Genomic DNA, 17,590 nt, shown 5'->3' with positions numbered 1-17,590 from the left:
AATTTCCCATTTTAATGAGTTTTAACTGTATAAATTCTGTGGCATTAATTATATATTCCCAGTGCTGTACAGTCATCGCTATTTCCAAAACTGTTTCATCACATCAAACTGTGTAACTATTAAGCCATAACTCCCCGTGCTCTTCTCTCCCTTTGAATCTACTTTGTATCTCTATGAATTTATCTACTCTAAATATTTCATAGAAGTGGAATCATACAATGTTGTCCTTTTGCATCTGGCTAATTTTACTTAGCATAATATTTTCAAGATTCATCTATGTTGTAGCATATTTCAGAATTTCATTCCTGTTTATGGCTAAAATATCTATTTAATGCATATACCACATTTTGTTTATTCTTTCATCTGTGGATGGAAATTGGGGTTGCTTCCACCTTTTGACTGTTGAAAATAACACATCATTGAACATTGGTGTTAAGTATCCTATTCCCTGCCTTGAGTTCTGTTAAGCATATACCTAGGAGTAGGTAGCTGTGGTAATCTATGGTTAGTTTCTTGAAGAACCACCTAACTGTTCAACAGAGTCTGCACCATTTCCACCATCAGTTTTTGAGGGTTCTAGTTTTGTACATTCTCACAAACACTTGTTACTTTTCTGTTTTTTGTTTTTCCTTTTTTATTACAGCCTCCTAGCAGGTGTGAAGTGATATTGTAACTTTGATCTGTATTTCTCTAATGAAGAGTTATGTTGAGTATCTTTTCATTTGCTTATTGGTCGTTTGTATATCTTTTTTAGAGAAATGTCTACTTAAGTCCTTTGCCTGTTTTTTAAATTGTCCTTTTATTCTTGAGTTCTTTGTATATTCTGAATGTTAAGCCTTTATCAGATGTGATTTGCAAAGATTTTCTCCCATTCTGTACATTGTCTTTTCACTTTCTTGGTAATGCCCTTTGGTGTACACGAGGTTTTAATCCTAATTAAATCCTTATTTATTTATTTATGTCAGCTATACTTTTTTGATGGTCATATTTAAGAATACATTGTCAAATTCAAGGTCATGAAAGTTTACTCCTTTTTTTCTGCAAGGTTTATGGTTTTAGCACCTACATTTAGGTTGTTCATTAATTTTTAGTTTTTATATGTTATAAGGTAGTGCTTTAACTTTTAATTTCCATGTGGATATCCAGTTTTCCCAATACCATATTGAAGAGACTTCATACCTTTTTGATAAATTTGGATTGACTGACATGATAGATAAAAAAAGTCAACATTTGCATTTTGTTTTGTATTTTTATCATTGAGGGAAAGCATAGTTTCAAGTCTAGCAATTTGTTTTAACTGTTTTTTAATGTACATTGTCCTCTTATTGATTTAATGTTTTTCTTATACATGTAAAATATGTCATTGGTATAGCAAACATTTATAAATCTGTTTATAGGGTTTGGGACTTGTTAGAAAACACCCTTCTGTGTTCCAGTTATATCTTTATTAAAATAATTGAATAAAGTCAGATGAGAGTAATTGAGTGTAAATATCAAAACTTTTTCATTTAAATTATGTCACTAGAGTTCCCACATCTTTTTTTATTTTTCCCAGAATATGCCTGACACATTATCAATATATTCAGTGAATGCTAATTTAATCAATGACTTTACAGGCAGGTTCTTATAGTAGAGATTAATAGCACAGATTACTTTAAAGTATACAGAATCAATTTTGAAGTCCTTTGAATGTTTTGTCTGTGAACTTGTGTGTCCCAATTACCTACCTGATGGGCTAATGGAGTTATTTTTGATTCTTTGAATACAAGGAGTTAAGTAGTCAAATATATTTGGAATACTAGAAAAATATTTTGTTGTCTGTCTCTGAAGCTAGTGACTTATCTCCTAGAGGGGCATTATAAGTTAGCTTTAGTTATTTTCATTTAAATATCTGAGAGGTGGTCACTCATTTTAACTACAGAGTAATTAAAACATTTAATTATTTTGGACTAAAAAATAATTATTTCTAAAATAATTTCGGGAGACCATTTTCTCATTTAAATTGAGGTAATTTACTAATATTTTACCTGTTTCTCAGTTATTTCTGAAAACTGTAATTTATCTTTATGACAGAACTTTCTGTTGTGTGTTTCCTTTTTATTTTGGTATTTTTCCTGATTTTTTGTCATTGATGATTTTTAGCCAACAGAAGCTGTACCTCTCTCTCCTCCCACTGTCCCTGTGATCCCTGTCCTGCCAGTCCCTGCTGAGAATACTGTCATCCTACCCACCATACCACAGGTTTTTATTAGTTTCTTTTTTCTTTATAAAAATTTAATTTGCTTTTAATGTTTCATTTGTATTTTTTTCAAAGTGTTTTAATTATTTTTTGTTATATTTGATAATTTATGCTTCAATTCATATCTTTAGGGAATTAAATATTTGGGATTTAATATAAAGTGGGTTTCAATATTTGCCATTTTATTAGGTTGTCTTTGAAATAGGACACATTCTAAACTTTATAATACTGAACCTCCTTAGATTTGTTATCATTATTTTTGTTTTCACAAATGTGAAACAGTTCTAAAATATTTTTGTTCTTGGAAATCTTGTTTAAGATAATAAAAATCATTGTCTTCCTAATCTTGTACTGGATGTGTTATTTTATGTAGCATTTTGTTTCATATATATATTTATCTTATTTGGAAATACTCATCTTTCATTTGATTAGATAACATACTAAATTAACATTTATTGGTTAAAAACAATAGTATATATATAAAGTATGTGGGAATTCTTTGTGCTATCTTTGCAACATTTCTATAAATCTAAAACTTTTCTCAGATAAAGCTGATTTTTTAGATTAACATGTAAAAGCCAAAGAATAAAATGAAATAATAGCCAAATGTCATAAACTCTCACTCAACCTTTTTCACTTTCAGAGCTTTAGTAGTTCCAAGTGATGGCTTATTAAGACACTAACTGCGTTACCAGCAGAGTTATGCAAAGTCCAAATAGTGGTAGTACTATTCAGCATAGTAATATAATCTTTGGTAGGAAAGATCTCAATCTTACTCAAAGTGTAAATAAGTATATCTTTAGGTATGTTTTACAGTTGTTGATCTATAGCAAAAATCTAGGTAAAAATAATGTTTCTGTATAAATGCAGTTTCCAAATAAGTTCCATGAGGGGAAACAGGTGGGATATCAACTGTGATTACTCACATCACATTGCACTTCCCCTCTCCTAAAACATGAAAATCAATACAAATATCATATAGGATAGGATTTTAGGGGAAATTATAGGTACTGCACTGAGACTTTAATAATTCTAAACAAGCAGCCAAAGGATTATTATAATAAGGTAGCATCTTTCCAAGTATCTAAGATTTAGTAACACAATACTTTTTAGTATGAGATTTGAAAATTTATTTTACTCTTCCACTTCAGTTCATCTGTTTATATTAAAATAGTTTTCTAGACTCCTTTAAAATTTTGTAGTAGCTTCTGTTTTTACTATATTCAGTAGGGAACCTGTTTCCTGTTCAGCATTCTATGATTTATTTCCTCCAAGAGTCCCTAACATAGCATCATGCTACAGTTGGAAATTGTTGGGACATTGCATAGTCTTGTAGTTATGAAGCTCTTAGAGTCAATTTGATTTGGTTTGGAATTCCAGCCTTACTACCTGCATGCTAGCTGTATAACTGAGCAGTTTACTTAACCATTCTGAGCTTCTGTTTGCTCATCTATGGCACTGAAGATGATAGTAGTACTAACTTGAGATGTTTTAGAATAATTGAAAGAATAACAATGCATAGGTAGTAGCTGGCATGTAATCTTGGCTATTCATATTGTTATTTCATATTTCTTTGAGATAGTAAACCAAGGAGCAAAATTTTTTTAAAAAATGAGGATATCTGCACAAGAGAGGTGTATTTATTCTACCTAGCCTCATTTTAGTTTTTAAATATACTACAAAATTCCATGTAGTGGAATTTAATAATTTATATTGTATTGTGTGAGAAGCCTATGGGCATGCCTTATTTTCCAAAATAAGTGTTTTCCTAATTAATCCAGTATAACATATACATTATAAAATTCATATCCCTGATTAAAATGTTTGTCCCTAAATAAGTTTTGAAGTTCATACTTAATATATAAACCAATTTTAACATTTTAAATGGATATATTTTTTCTAAGCATGTACTATACATTTTAGTTGCATCACAATGTAATAGAAATGGAAGGAAATGACACAAGATTCAGAGTCTAGTTCTGCCTTTGTGACTCAAATAAGCTACTTAAGCTTTCTTACTTTTTATACTCCCATTGTGTACTAAAATGGGAGAATAACACCTCTTTGACTACTTCAAAATGAGTTTGAGGCTCCGGCAAATTAGACAGAAGGATAGCTAGTAGGTCATACTTGTTTTTCAATATTTGTAGATCTTTTATACTTTTCAGAATGATTTTATATTGATACCACATCATTTAAATTTCATGAAAGCCCTGTAAAGTACAAATTATCACACTTATTATACACAGCGTTACAGAGATATATTCAACAGCTGCTTGAAGTTGCAGAAAGAGAGCATGTATTTTATAATGCGACCTACTTCTTGACCTAATTCACCTTTCCTGGCCTCACCTTTTTGTGGCCTTGTGATGGTGGGGAAATTACTCAACTGCTCAGAGCCTCGATTTTTCCACATAGAAACTTAGCACATAGGAGGTGAATAACAAATACTGGTACTTCCTAATAGGAATATAATCATATAATTTCTATGAAACTTGCCTATTAAATACACAGGCTTATATTCACCCCAGTGTAAATATTCTGCTCTAAAACCACATGCTTTAGACCTCTTTTTTCTGCCAGTTGTAAGGAGCTATCATGTAATGAAGATATTATTGAAAATGCCATTTATGCTTATTCCCTGTACCTTCTCCCCCATTCTCCCCCCTCCCCTCCCAACTGATAACCCTCCATGTGACCTCCATTTCTGTGATTCTGTTCCTTTTCTAGTGTTTGCTTTGCTTTTGTTTGTTTACTGTTCATATTTTTATATATTTTATTGATTATGGTATTACAGTTGTCCCATTTTCCCCCTTTTATTCCCCTCCGCCCTACATACTCCCTCCTACTCACATTCCCCCCGTTTAGTTCATGTCCATGGATCATACATATAAGTTGTTTTGCTTTTACATTTCCTATACTATTCTCACCCTCCCTCTATTTTCTACCTACGATTTATGCTACTTATTCTCTGTACCTCCCCCCCCCCCCAGTTGCTAACCCTCCATGTGATCTCCATTTCTGTGGTCTGTTCCTGTTCTAGTTGTTCACTTTGTTTTTGGTTTTGTTTTACGTGTGGTTGTAATAATTGTGAGTTTGCTGTCATTTTACTATACATGTTTTTTATCTTCTTTTTCTTAGATAAGTCCCTTTAACATTTCATAAAATAAGGGCTTTGTGATGATGAACTCCTTTAACTTGACCTTATCTGGGAAACACTTTATCTACCCTTCTATTCTAAATGATAGCTTTGCTGGATAGAGTAATCTTGGATGTTGAACCTTGCTTTTCATGACTTTGAATACTTCTTTCCAGTCCCTCCTTGCCTGTAAGGCTTCTTTTGAGAAGTCAGCTGACAGTCTTATGGACACTTTTTTGTAGCTAACTGTCTCCTTTTCTCTTGCTGCTTTTAAGATTCCTTGTCTTTAATCTTGGGTAAAATAATTATGATGTGCCTTGGTGTGTGTTTACTTGGGTCAACAGCTTTGGGACTGTGAGTTTGCTGGACTTCCTGGAAGTCTATTTCCTTTGCCAGATTGGGGAAGTTCTCCTTCATTATTTATTCAAATAAGTTTTCAGTTTCTTACTCTTCCTGTTCTTCTGGCATCCCTATGATTCGGGTATTGGAACATTTAAAGTTGTCCCAAAGGTTCCTAAGGTTCTCCTCATTTTTTTGAATTCTTGTTTCTTCATTCTGTTCTGGTTGAATGTTTACTTCTTCCTTCTCCAAATTATTGATTTTAGTCCCAGTTTCCTTCCCTTCACTGTTGTTTCCCTGTATATTTTTCTTTATTTCACTTTTCGTAGCCTTCACTTCTTCTATTTTGCGCCCATATTCAACCATTTCTGTGACCATCCTGATTACAAGTAATTCAAACTCTGCATCTGATAGGTTGGCTGTCTCTTCATCACTTAGTTCTATTTTTGAACCTTTCTTCCTTTCTTGCATTTGGGCCATATTTTTTTTTGTCTCAGAGTGCCTGTTGCATTTTGATGGGTGGAGACTTAGGTATTTGTTAGGGTGGGACAACCCACTTTGCTGAGTTGTGGTGCTGTATGTGGGGGAGGGGTCCAAGAGGGAATAGTGCTGCTTGCTCCACTCTCCACCCACTTTCAGTCACTTGCCCTGCTTCCCACAACCAAATTGGACCCTTCTGGTGTTGATTCCTGGATGTGTGGGCTTGTGTATATTTTAGGACCCTGTGGATCTCTAATGAACTCTCCTGTGAGGCTGGGAGCTTCTCCCACCTTCCACAATTCCCATAGATTTTTACAGCTAGAGGTTTTGAGGCTTTATTTTCCCACACTGGACCCCTGGATTGCTTGATCTGTCTGGCTTCCCAGTTTTTCCTCCTGGTGGTTTATCCTCAGGCAAATGTGGGACCTCCTGCTCTGCCAGCTGCTGCCTCGCCCACCCAGTCCTCCAACCATCACTTTGCAGTGCTTCCTCTCCACTCCAGCCACCCGTCTCCACCCCTCCTATCAGTCTGAATGAGTATTTCTTCTTTAACCCCTTAGTTGTTGGACTTCCGTACAGTTTGATTTCTGGCAGTTCTGGTTATTTTTTTATTTTAAATTTGCTGTCTTTCTTTTGATTGTGCAAGGAGACAAAGTGTATCTACCTGTGCCTCCATCTTGGTCATGTGGCCCATTTTAAAATAACTGGGTCATAGAATTCTTTTAATGATGTATTTTAAAATCTAAAATCTGAAATTGTGTTAGGATGCTGCAATGTGTTACAGCAGCACTCCCTCCAAGGGCATTTGAAATTGAATAGTAAAAGTTGGATGAGCAACATTATGTTTTTTTGTCTTGTCATTGATACTTGGGTCAAATTCTTTAGGGGTTTATTTGTTCCTCTTTCTGGAATATTTCTGCCTCTTTACTACATACCCCAACATCTCTTAAGTAAATTGTAGGGTTTCATTGTCCAAGTCAAAACATACACAGTGGTGTATTTTGGCAGAAAACCACTATGGTTTACAATGTATTTTCTTTTATTTTACTTCCCTGGGCCCTCATACACTTCTCTTGGGTAAAGGCATATGTTGTTGCCCCTTTATAAATGGAGAAAATGAGTTTCAGTAACATTTGTGATTTACTGCACAGTCAAAGTCACTGAATGGCAGAGTGATTTAGAGAGACCTAGAACCAAGTCTTTTGATAAGTATCACTTGAAGCAAATTTCAGGGAAGGGTCTTTCTTAATTTGAAATAACTTTCACTCCCTGGCCAGGTAAGCTAGTTAGAGTATCATCTCCATACGCCAAGGTTGTGGGTTTGATCCCAGTCAGGGGACACCAAATATATAAATAAGTGGAACAACAAAGAGATGTTTCCCTCCCTCCCTCCCTCCCTCCCTCCCTCCCTCTCTCTCTCTCTCTCTCTCTCTCTCTCTCTCTCTCTCTCCTCTCTCTCTCTCTCTCTCGTTCTCCCTCGTTCTCCCTCGTTCTCCCCCCATTCCTCCCTCCCCCCTCCCTCTTTCCTTCCCTCACTTCCCTCCTTCATCTTTCCCTCCCCCCTCTCTTCCCCTTGCTCTCTAAAAATTAATTTAAAAATTAAATAACTCTCACACAGATTTTTTTCCAAGTCTTGTTGTTATTGTTTGATTTCCTCCTAAACAAAGCTGATAACTCCATGCTGCCGGTTCTGCCTACCCATTGTCCTGGTTATGAATTTGTTACTGTTTGTTACTGTTTTTTATTTTAGTGCTCTTTACCTCAGCTCTCAGAAAGTTTATTCTTTCCTGTAGCCACATTTTTCTGAATCTCTTCCTTCAGAAATTGCCTGTCCTTTAATGTTGGTGCAATGGCATTATGTCTTTCAGAGTTGCAAATCTTAAACTCCAAGCTCATTCAAATTGTGCCACCCCATTCACTTGTATTTCCACATCTTCCAAATTAGAGAGCTATGGAGTACTACTTTGTCAGATACCACTTCTATATTTTACAACAGGAATTTAGAAAATCTTAAGTTAGTAAAGGCATAATTTATTTCAGTGGAAATGTTTTAATTCTCTACCTGCGAACATAGTCTTATATATTTTTATCATTTTAGATGGCTAAACTCAAGGCAATCAACCATTCCTTTGGCTTTACTTATATAGGCTCTTATTTTGGACTATATTTTGTGATATGCAGTTTTCAAATTACTACGATTTCTTATCTTGATGTTAGTTTTGATTGAAATTCTTGCTTAATCATCAGTGTGAACATTGGTGGTTTTTTTCCAGTTTCAAACTTTATGCCTGTATTTTTTCTTCAGATGAGATCATTCACTCATGGTTATTCTAAGATATATCTACAATAAACATATGTATGTCACTCATCTAATTATGTTCTTGAAGTCAAAGTTACAAATTATTTTTATTAATCTGTATTATTTTTCTAAACTTTAAGTTGAAATCAGTTTTATGGTGTGAATGTTAACATTTCAGTAGCAACTCTGAGTTAACAACTGTCTTATAAACTCTTACAAACTGAGTGCTTGATTTACTCTATTTTTCTTGCTTTACTAGTTTATTATGAAAATTTCTCCAAATACTCAAATGCAGAGGGAATAGTATAGTGAACTCTTTTACATACTCATCACCCAACTACAATTCAATCATCAACTTGTGTTCTCTTACATCTGATCTACTGTAGCAGCTCCCACTTCAAACTTCTCATTGGTTTTATTTTGAAGTAAATTTAACACTATGTGATTTTTTTTTGTATGTATTTCAATATAGATAGTCTTTATATTGCTAGAATCAAAAGTGATCTTCTCTACAGTGATGTTGGTGCTCATGAGCAGCTAACATTGTAATACTTTTGGTATAAATTAGATTTTGATTAAAACCAACTTTTCCAACTGTATGGTTGATAATACACGGGGGAGAGACAACCAAATGACTTTCTTGCCGTATTTTTAAAGAATATAACTTATTTTGTAACTTTAAATAGCCTTGTTCTTTTTGCGTAATTGCTTAAGCAAAGTAAGGTAAAGTTGTACCATTAATTTTTTTAATTAAGTGAAATATTATCAATTTGAGGTATTTCATTAGGTCATTGGGAAGTGAATATTTTCAAATATTCAGAAAATCTCATATCTTTAAGTTGACTAGCTTTGCTTAAATAGCAATTTTACAAATAGTATCTTTACTAGATTTAGTTTTCACTGAATCATTCAAAGATGGACTATTATATTTAAAGGCAGAACTGCTCATAAAAGTTAATGTCATGCTTATACATAGTTAAAGTATTACCTACTTATTTTTAACTTGTTGCTTCATGTAGCCCAAATGCATGCTGTATAATTATTTAACTATGACTGTGTTGTATTTAAGTGTTTAATTATATGATCATCCGTATCTCGTACTTCACTGAAAATAATGTAAAACATTTGAACTCTAAATATTTACTTTTTAGAAAAGCCCATACACTTGTAATAAAATGGTTATGTTGTATATAATGTTTGTTTCATACAGCTTTTATACATAATCCTTTATTAATTGTAGAACTATTAATTATTATAACATATCTGCTACCAGTTTGTTTAAAGGATAGTCATCTTTTTATTCTATGAAAATGTCATTTAATTTGGTACCTCTGTACTTTTAAATATGTAGAAGAAAGATAATTTTGAGGTGAATTATATCAGTTTTCTAGTATGTTTCTGATATTTTCTATGTTTTTCATTTGGCATTAATTGCATTTTATTCTTTAAATTTTATGTCACCTACATAATAATTATTTTCCATCTCAACCAGAAATCCAAGGCTTTTTCAAACCAAACTTAATTAGATGTATGGTTTTATTTTTGTGTGCATGTGCATGTGTTTTGGGGTGTGTATGTGTGTGTGTGTATATATATTGCTTGGGTGTGTTTTTGTTATTTTTTTTATTGTAACCATTGCTATTCTTTGAGTTATCTAGAATAACAGTTGGAAAGCAGTAATTCCAGCTGAAAATGATTGGGGGCTTTTACATTAACAGTGTCTTTCCAATTTTCAAAAAGTTTGTAATTGATTTCTTTATGTGGTAGGGTTTTTTTTTTTCTGTGTTCAAGCACAGTTCAGTGTGGGAAAGGTTTTTTTTTTTCCTGGGTAATAAAATGACTGGAATCTCTATGGAATCCTTGGGAACAGAAAAACTAATGATTTCTAAGTAATTCAGGAAAAGTTGTTTGTTTTACTAAAGAAAATTTGGAATTTTTAAGAAGGCTGGTGAACTTCTTTGCACATCTTAAGTAAATTGTCTGTTTTAGCAGAAATAATCTTCCCATTTGTTGCTGGAAACTGGATACATTGTTTAACATATGCAAAGCTCATATAAAATTACAATTTAAGAAACAGCACATCTTTCATATGCTTCCAACATATGTATATATTAATATATAATGTGTCAATTTTCCTGTTAAGCTAACACATTTACAATTCTTTTTTTTTAAGGCAAATCCTCCTCCAGTACTGGTCAACACAGATAGTTTGGAAACACCAACTTATGTAAGTTCCATTTCATCCCCACGTTTAAATAATTCTGCTTTTCCTGTTCACTTTTTGATATAAATATAAAGACCACAGCATTATTTTTTCTCATATATTGTACTTAAAATGCTCTATCACCGAGCTGCAGTTGTTCAAGTAAGTGAAGCAGTACTGTCCTTTTTTGTCATTTCTTTTCCTAATACTTATGCAAAGAAGAAATGTTGAAATAGAAATTTATGGTTTCATTCTTAAATTAAAATCATTAACTTTTGCCAAAGGCTATTTCAGACCGATGGTCACTAACACAATGCTATATGTTCAAAGAGTCATTTCAGAAGTCTAAGTGGGTGACTTAATTTTTCATAACCAGGTTTATGTGTATATTCACATATTAAAATAGTTATAAGTATGTAAATTTAAATTGATTGATGTTTCTCTCTAAATTTACTTTGTTGAAAAGCCCTCTTTCCCTTATAGATAAATAGCCAGAACAACAGAATCTGATCTAACGTTTTTTACCCCAAAAGAAAAATGTCTTTGGATATGTTTAAGCAGAAGTAGTGCCTGTACATTTTTTAAATCAAATGGCACATAATTTCGTAAGCTATAAAGATCCTTTCCCTTTACTTTTGAACTGTAGTTGATTTCAGGCTATACTTTAAAACATTTTATTTGGCTTTATATTTTTGGTATTTATGTGAATATGGATATATCAAATATTTGGAGATTTTGGAAAACTTCAAATAATACTTAAAAACAAACAAATGCTAGTCCTCACTTATTTTTTCAGAATCTTTCCAATCAGTGTTACCTTTCACACTGATGTAGAGTACTTAAGCTGAATTTTGTTTGTGTGTTTGTCACTATTTTCTTCACATTTCTTTCTCCTTCACTTGTTGTCTTTGTTGACTTATTTTTTGCTTAGGGGCAGAGTCAGTGAGTAAATATTTTGATATTTCAGACCCTTTCAACTAAAATATTAATATATAATGGTTAACAGAGAAAACAGTAATATCAACAAAGAAAATAAATACATATGCATTTTAGGGGAAATGTCAACTAATTGAAAGCAATATAAACATACTAAGCAGAGAACATGAAGTAAAAGTTGTTTGATTTCCAATTTGTGTGACATAGCATTCAAAAAATACTTTTCTTGCTCAGCAAGTTTTGCTGGGGGTCTCCAAGAGCACTCACTACCCACTTTGGGAGATTTTCTGGAACTCATAAGACTCAGCATAAGATTTATTACAGCTATATAGTAAGTCAGGATCTGTAGTCAGATTATGACTAGATGTATAGAGGAATCCATGTTTAGATTTCCTTACACTTTCTTCCTCTGATGAGGTGTCACACAGAACACTCTTTCCCCTAGCAATAAATGCAGCAACTTGTGTGGAGTGTTTCTGCCCAAGGAACTCATTATGGATTCAGTGCAATAATTTTTATGGCCAGTTCAGCTAGGCACCCTCTGTCCATCACATACCAAATTTCCAGGCTCCCAAAAGGGGAAAGCTGGTGTTTAGCATAAAATGCATTGTCTTTATAAACTAGCCACAGTAAATTATTACCCTTTCAGTTAGGGAGTGGTGTTAACATGCCCAAAATCATTCTCTCAACTATCTGCTAAGACCCTTCTAGAAATAGCAGCCTTAGGCCTGATATGTTAACTCTTTTCTGGACTTAAAGCAGTAAGATAAATTCTAGTTCCTCAAGCAAGATTTGTCAGAGTGTGCTACTTGATCGTACTTCAAGAACACAATGTGAAATGTTTGGGTAGTAGCTATCCTCTGTGGCTCTTGCTTCATGTAGGCAAAAACCATGTGTTTTCTTTGGGTAAAACAATCTTAAACTTTAGGAAATAGGAATTTAATTCTGAAATTTGAAATGTATTCTAGAATCATTTTTAAACTTATTATTCCTTTCTCAATTCCCTAATCAACTATGTATTGATAAATAAAAATAAGACAAATTATAGCTGCTACCTTAGAACACATTTTTGCCCTTTCTGTAGTCATTACACTTCCCCAAATTAAGTAATTGAACAGGTGATACATGCACATGGTACAAAATTCAAAAGATACAAAAGGCTATCCCGTGAATAGTAATGGTTCTTCCACTTCCGCTTCTAGTCTTCCAGTTTCCCTTGACTAAAGCACTAAGTGTTAGTAGTATCATATGTCTGTCTGTAAACATTCTCTGCATACACATGCATAAGTGTGTTGTTTCTAACCTTTAACCATGTAAAACCAATGCCCTGATAATTTTTATATAGATATGTTGTGTATATATACAAGTATATATTTAGAACATACTAATATTACATAGATTGCTCAAAGAGTATCAATTTTTAGATTTGATTATTATTGACAATTTGCACTTCGTAGAGTTTTGCCCATTTATAATTCAACAAAAAGTGTCTGTTTTTTACCCCATACTGCCAACCAGCACAGTGTGGTAATATATTTTTTAATCTTTTGTTAACAAGTTTAAACTGTATTAACTCATTGGTTTAATTTGCACTTCTATTTATAGCTCACCTTTTTTACCTTTTCACCTTAAAAATTTTGAGATAGTCACATACCACAAAATATACCTTTTTAAAGTGATTTACTGGTTTTTAGGTTATTCGCAATATTATGCCATCACCACCACTTTCTTATTCCAGAATATTATATCACCCTATAAAAAAACTTCATACCTGTTAGCAGTTACTCTCCACTCTGCCCTTCCTTCAGCCCCTGACAACCACTAATCTACTTTCTGTCCCTGTGGATTTGTCTGTTCTGGGCCATTTGTATAAATAGAATCATATAGTATGTACTGTTTTGTGTCTGGCCTCTTTCACTTAGCCTATTTTCAGGGTTAATGCATGAACCTTTGTTTCTTTTATGCAAAATGATATTCCATTATGTGTATATACCAAATTTTTTTATTATTCTTTCTGTTGATTTTGAGTCCCTGCTTTCATTTCCTAGTGGTGGAATTATTGCATCATATATACTTAGGGTTTTCAGAAACCACCTGTTTTCCATAGCAGTTGCGCCATTTACATTCCCACCATCAATATATGAAGGTTTTAGTTTCTCCACATTCTCACCAGTTTTACTATTCTTCATCAGCTATGTTTTGGACTTTTTTATTATAGCCATCCTAATGGGTATCAAGTGATACTTCATTGTAGCTTTGATTTGCATATACTTAATGACTAATGTTGAGCATCTTTTCATGTGTGCTTCTTGGCTATTTGTATATCTCCTTTGGAGGAATGTCTATTCTGACCCATTGCCCATTTTTTAACTGGATTATTATCTTTTACTAATAATTTGTAAGAGTTATGTCTATATTCTAGATACAAGTCATTTATCATCATATATTTGCACAAATTTTCTCCTGTGGATTGTCTTTTTACATTTGATTATCTCCTTTGAAGCATAAATTCATTCATTCATACACAACACACATGCACATTTTCACTTATGCTTTTAATGCCATATCTAAGAAACTATTGCCTAATCCCAGGTCACAAGGACTTAAACTTATGTTTTTTTCTAAGAGTTGTATAGCTTTAGCTCTCACTCTTAGGTCTTGGATCCATTTTCAGTTAATTATATATATTATGGAGGTAAAAGTCCAACTTGATTCTTTTGCATGCAAGTATCCAATTGTTTCATCACCATTTATTGGAAAAACTATTCTTTATTGAATGGTCTTGACACCCTTGTAGAAAATCAGTTCATCACTAATATATGTGTTTCTTTCTGAACTTGTAATTATTTTCTATCCATCTGTATATACATTCTTATGCCAGTAGCCTGGATTACAGTAACTTTGTAATAAGTTTTGAAATCAGGGAGTGTAAGTCCCATAACTTTTAAAGTTCGTTTTGGCTATTTTGGGTTCATTGCATTTCCATATGAATTTTAGGATCCGCTTATCAATTTCTGCACACGCAAAAAAGACACCTGGGGTTTTGATGGTGATTGAATGGAATCTATAGGTAATAGAATTTGGGGACTAGTGTTGCCATTTTATCAGTATTATGTCTTGTAATCCATTGACACAAAATGTCTTTCTGTTCATTTACAGTAAAGCTTTCATTTTGTTCAGTAATGTTTTACTATTTTCAGTGTACAACTCTTAACACTTTTGTTAAAATCATTCCTGTTTTCATTTTCTTCTTTTAATGCTAATATAAATGGGATTTTTTAAATTTTATTTATAGATTTTTCATGCTTGTATATGGCAGTATAACAGATTTTTTTGGTATATATCAATCCTTTGACCTTACCGAACTCATTGTTACCTCTAATAGTTTTTTGGTGTGGATTTCTTCAATTTTCAACGTAAGATCATGTCATTTGCAAATGGAGATAATTGTACTTCTTCCTTTTTAGTCAGGATGCCTTTTAATTATTTTTTTTGCCTAATTGTCCTGGCTAAAACCTCCACTATAATGGTTAATAAAAGTGGCAGGAGCAGATATCCTTATCCTTGTTTTGTTTCTGATCCTTGGGTGGAAGCTTGTAGTCTTTTACCATTAAGTATGATGTGTTATATTCAATTTTAACTCTTAACTGATAATGTAATTTCATTGGCTTTGGGTTGATTTTTCTCTTCATGTATTCCTATTCTTTCCTTAAACAGTAAAAAAACATTAAGGAAAGGCAAAATTAAAGACAAAAATTTTGGAGATCCTATTGGTTCCAGTAATGAATGGAAATGTTGAAAAAATTCCCATCTGTCCTTTTCTGTTTATTTTTCTTAAGAGAGATCATGAACAATGAAGGTTAGGTAAATGTATACAGTTTGACTTTGGTAGTTCTCTTACATACTAAAAACTTTAGTTTCTTCACACATAGTCTAATTGATAAATACAATATTTTAAAATCAACCCAAATGGCTATTTTTTAGGGAAAATATTTAAGTAAATTATTTTGGGGGATTAATACTTTGTATTTAATTATGTTAATTTTTCATTAAGAAGAACATCTTTTTTCTTCCCAGTATAGTTTATAACCTTGTGTTGATACAGATTTGAGGTTTTTAATTGCCTGAGATTATGCATTAAGATAAACCATAAGTCATATAAATGGTAATAGATAAAATACTGAATTTCAATATATTACTCTATAGTTAAGGTGCTACTGAAATGTACCTAAACAACAGGAAATAATTTGGCTTTTTAAAAGTATTCCTTTGAAGTAAAAATAGGTAGTAACACAGTAGCCATGGGGATGTAAAGTACAGTGTAGGAAAGCTAGTAGTCAAAGAACTTATATACATGACCTGTGGATTTGAACAATGGTGGGGGGATTGCCTGAGGGAGTAGAGGGTGCTGGGTGGAGGGGGGCAAAAGGGGAAAAATCAGGCCAACTGTAATAGCACAGTCAATAGAAAGGTCAGCTTGAGATGACATGTTAAGATGGTTTTTAGGGTACATAACCTGCCATCTTCTCAGATTGCCAGCATCTAAATAAAGTACACATAAATATTCAAAAACTAAAAATAAAAATCTTTCTTTGGACAAGTGTTATACCAGTTATGTAATAGAGTTTGTCTGTGCTGTTTGGATATATTTTGCTGATTAGAAAAGTAAAATCTTTGAGCCAGTAAAGGACTAAAGATACTTGTGTCATAAATTGTCCTATACTTCTTTGTGGCACTTATGTGTACCCATAGTTAAATCAAGTTGTATTAAAAAGAAAAAATTATACAACTTTAGGAGTTAAACAATAAATGCAATTCCAATATACTAACAACAACCAGTTGGAAGTATGAGTCCATTAACTTTGTCAATAAAATTATGAAACACACCTAGCAGTCAGCTTAACAGGAAATGTATAGAGTTTGTAGTAAGAAAACTGTAAAACCTTGCTGGTGGCTTTAAAGAATACTTGAGAAAGTAGAAAGCAGATCGCCTTGCTGAGCAGGAATATAATGTAGAGATCATTATTTTCCCAAGATATATTCATTTTGTAATTATATCGTCTAAAGATGGATCTCTCTAATTTTGTTTCTACCTAATTACTTCTCACTGTATTCTGTTGAGAGTAATAAGCCCATTAGCCAACTATTTCTTTCCTGTTGGAAGCCACATTTCGTAAAGATACTATGAAAAGAAAACTAAGCAAACCTACACCACCAATTTTTTTCCACATTTACTGTTAATGAAGTGGTGCTTGTAGAGTAATGTGTGTTTTGGGTAGTGTACTCTTGGCATTTAGAATCCCAGTTTCAAAGTGTTTAATGTTGTAATTGAATTGTCTCCATTCATCAGACAGTTTCACATTATTCAGAGTTTAGGAATAAGTCATTTGGCGTCTACATGACTTTCTCACTGTTCACCTTTTTAAAATCTATATTTTATGATACCTAGAATTCTCACCAAATATTAGTACATCATGACATGGCATTAAATAAGCACAGGGATATTTACTAAGTATCTACCTTATGAGAAGGCTTAATGATGAAAATCTCAAATTCCTTAAAGAAGTCATAAGTCACAATACAAAACCTTTACATATTAACACCAAAAGAGCCATGTAAGCACACTTACGTGGAAATGTTTTCCAGAATAAAATTTTAGACTACTGTATTTAGAAATGAACAAATAAACAAAAATAGAGCCCAGTGTAGTAATTTTGGGACTTTGCCAAAGCTAAGGAAAATTTATTAACTTTGATGGATTTTTTTAAAAATAGAGACTAATAAGCATAAATGTATTGGGCATTCAACTCAAACAACTTCTTAGGTAGTCTAAAGAAAGAATAAAGGATTGATAAAAACAAAAGCAGAAAGTAATAGCATATAATGTAATAGATTAATCAATTAAGACTTTCTTTGACAAAGACTGATAGACTTTTAGCAAGCCTGACCAAGAAA

General features: G+C 32.8%; 1 protein-coding gene across 19 annotated transcripts in view; it reads left to right on the top strand.

Moving 5' to 3' along the window:
- DLG1 (discs large MAGUK scaffold protein 1) overlaps nt 1-17,590 on the top strand; it is a 293,473-nt gene that overhangs the window by 129,226 nt on the left and 146,657 nt on the right. For 13 of the 19 annotated variants that reach the window (XM_028505117.2, XM_028505113.2, XM_036018292.1 and 10 more), the window contains 2 exons: nt 2,143-2,241; nt 10,670-10,723. In XM_028505117.2, the coding sequence (XP_028360918.1) occupies nt 2,143-2,241; nt 10,670-10,723 (153 nt within the window). The remainder of the gene's footprint in view (nt 1-2,142; nt 2,242-10,669; nt 10,724-17,590) is intronic. The other 6 variants (XM_028505122.2, XM_028505115.2, XM_028505114.2 and 3 more) reach the window with 1 other exon arrangement.

The sequence above is a fragment of the Phyllostomus discolor genome, chromosome 2, assembly GCF_004126475.2.
Source record: "Phyllostomus discolor isolate MPI-MPIP mPhyDis1 chromosome 2, mPhyDis1.pri.v3, whole genome shotgun sequence".
NCBI lineage: Eukaryota > Metazoa > Chordata > Mammalia > Chiroptera > Phyllostomidae > Phyllostomus > Phyllostomus discolor.
The sequence above is the reverse complement of the archived record's forward strand: the minus strand, read 5'-3'. Positions and strand labels throughout refer to the sequence as shown.